At 48.0% G+C, this 1,736-nt stretch overlaps 1 protein-coding gene across 1 annotated transcript; it reads right to left on the bottom strand.

The window, feature by feature from the left end:
• Positions 1 to 350: 350 nt before the first annotated feature.
• On the bottom strand, positions 351 to 833 carry LOC138874533 (uncharacterized). The gene has a single exon (XM_070153132.1). It carries the CDS (start codon positions 831 to 833, stop codon positions 351 to 353), a length of 483 nt encoding a protein of 160 aa, XP_070009233.1.
• Between the last annotated feature and the right edge of the window lie 903 nt (positions 834 to 1,736).

Here is a 1,736-nt window from a genome sequence, read left to right as displayed (position 1 = left end):
TCTTGTTTAGGAGGATTCCTCTTATCCGCCTTTCTTTTCCCTTTCTTGGTGCTTGGGCAGGGGTCCTTCTTCTTACGAATTCCAGCACCGGTTCCCGCTAAGGCCTCAGAAATGGAGCCAACAATTGCATTGAAAGCACCTACTGGTTCGATCTGGTCTGCATCGTCTGTGTCGTCATCTATCCCATCATCAAAGGCTTGATGGGCATTCATCTGTGCATGTGGACACTCATTGTTCCAATGTGGTCCACCGCAATGACGTCATCCTAAAGGAGGTTTTCTTCCCCGGTCATTGTTATTTGACACAACACAATTGCTGCCTAAGGAGGGAGCCTTAGATTTGGTTGCACTCTAATCTCCCCCACTTCTGCTAGGGCCACCATTGCTAGGTTGGCCCCCTTTGAATCCCATTCGGGCAGGCGGCTGAGGCCTATCCTTCTGAGCTTCTACATGATAGTCCCCAAGGCATTCAACTGCTTGGATCGCCTTGGGTAGGGTGTCAACCCTTTGTCTTTGTAGTTCTATACGGGCATAAGGTTTCAACCCTTCTAGGAAGGTGAAGAGCTTGTCTTTGTCCCCCATGTCACGTATGTTTAGTATGAGCGCGGAGAATTCCCACACGTAGTCCCGTACTGACTTGGTCTGGCGGAGCTCACGTAGCTTTCTCCTTGCGTTGTATTCAACATTTTTGGGGAAGAACTGTAGGCGTAGGGCTGCCTTTAGCTCTGCCCATGTCTCAAGAGCATATTCACCGGCCTTGATGGCTTCGTACTTCACCCGCCACCAGAATTTAGCATCACCCTGAAGATACAGGGCAGCAGTTGCTACCTTCATAGCTTCTTCTAGGCCCCCCAACAACATCAAAGTACTGTTCGATGACAAAGATGAAGTTTTCTACTTTCTTGGCGTTCCTAGCTCCACTATATGGCTTTGTCTTAGGAATTTTTAGTTTTTGAGTCCCGGAAGCGGGGTCCACATCGCCCCCGATTTGGTTTCCACCTCCTCGAAGTAGGCCCTGTAAAGCAACATTGACAACATTGAGCTTGTCTGTCAAGTCATCAATAGTTTGTTGCATGACAGTCACCTTGTCTGCCTCTTGCGCCCTATAAGCTAAATCCTCGGCATGCTCCTGTTAGAGTCCCTCGAATTTTCCAAAAATTTCGGTTGCTTTTGTGGCTACCGTTTGCCGGTCTCCCTCGGAGTCGCGACTGATGTTTTCTATGTCAACTTCGGCCTGGAGCACCCTACGGTCCAGGTCGTCCAACCTTTGCACTAGGCTGGTTCTTAGTTCAGGCACCGTATCTACAATGAGCCGTAATCCATCAACAGTCTGTTCAAGGGCCGCAATGTGGTCCTCATGATTCATCATGGTCAAAAATGGTGGAAATGGCAATGCATTCCCTCTTCCGATGTCGAGCCTAGGCTTTGATATCAACTGTTACGCGGCACCTTCCTGAGATTCCTTGGAAGGGTGACGTAAGGCTAAGCAACTGATGTCTGTGCAGTTACTGTCTACCAACTGAGGTCCCCTCTGTACGCTATACGAGATAGTCAGTGTCATACGGGAAAACCAATGTCAAGAGCAATTGAGAGAACAGAAATGAGAATTGAGAATGAAAGAAAGCTTGATTGCATTAATGAAAGCTATTACAGAAAGGCAACGCAGTGTCGAAGGGGAGAGACACCAGTACAGAGAATTATTTGCTTGCTAGAAATTTTGATTGTTTGATCCCCCTT

Source organism: Nicotiana sylvestris, chromosome 1, assembly GCF_000393655.2.
Source record: "Nicotiana sylvestris chromosome 1, ASM39365v2, whole genome shotgun sequence".
In the NCBI taxonomy this organism is placed as follows: Eukaryota; Viridiplantae; Streptophyta; class Magnoliopsida; order Solanales; family Solanaceae; genus Nicotiana; species Nicotiana sylvestris.
Note: the sequence above shows the minus strand (reverse complement) of the source record. Positions and strands in the feature narration are given on the sequence as shown.

Excerpts from the sequence above, each read along its gene's own strand:
- LOC138874533 (XM_070153132.1), bottom strand. The coding sequence starts at position 833 with ATGAAGGTAGCAACTGCTGCCCTGTATCTTCAGGGTGATGCTAAATTC.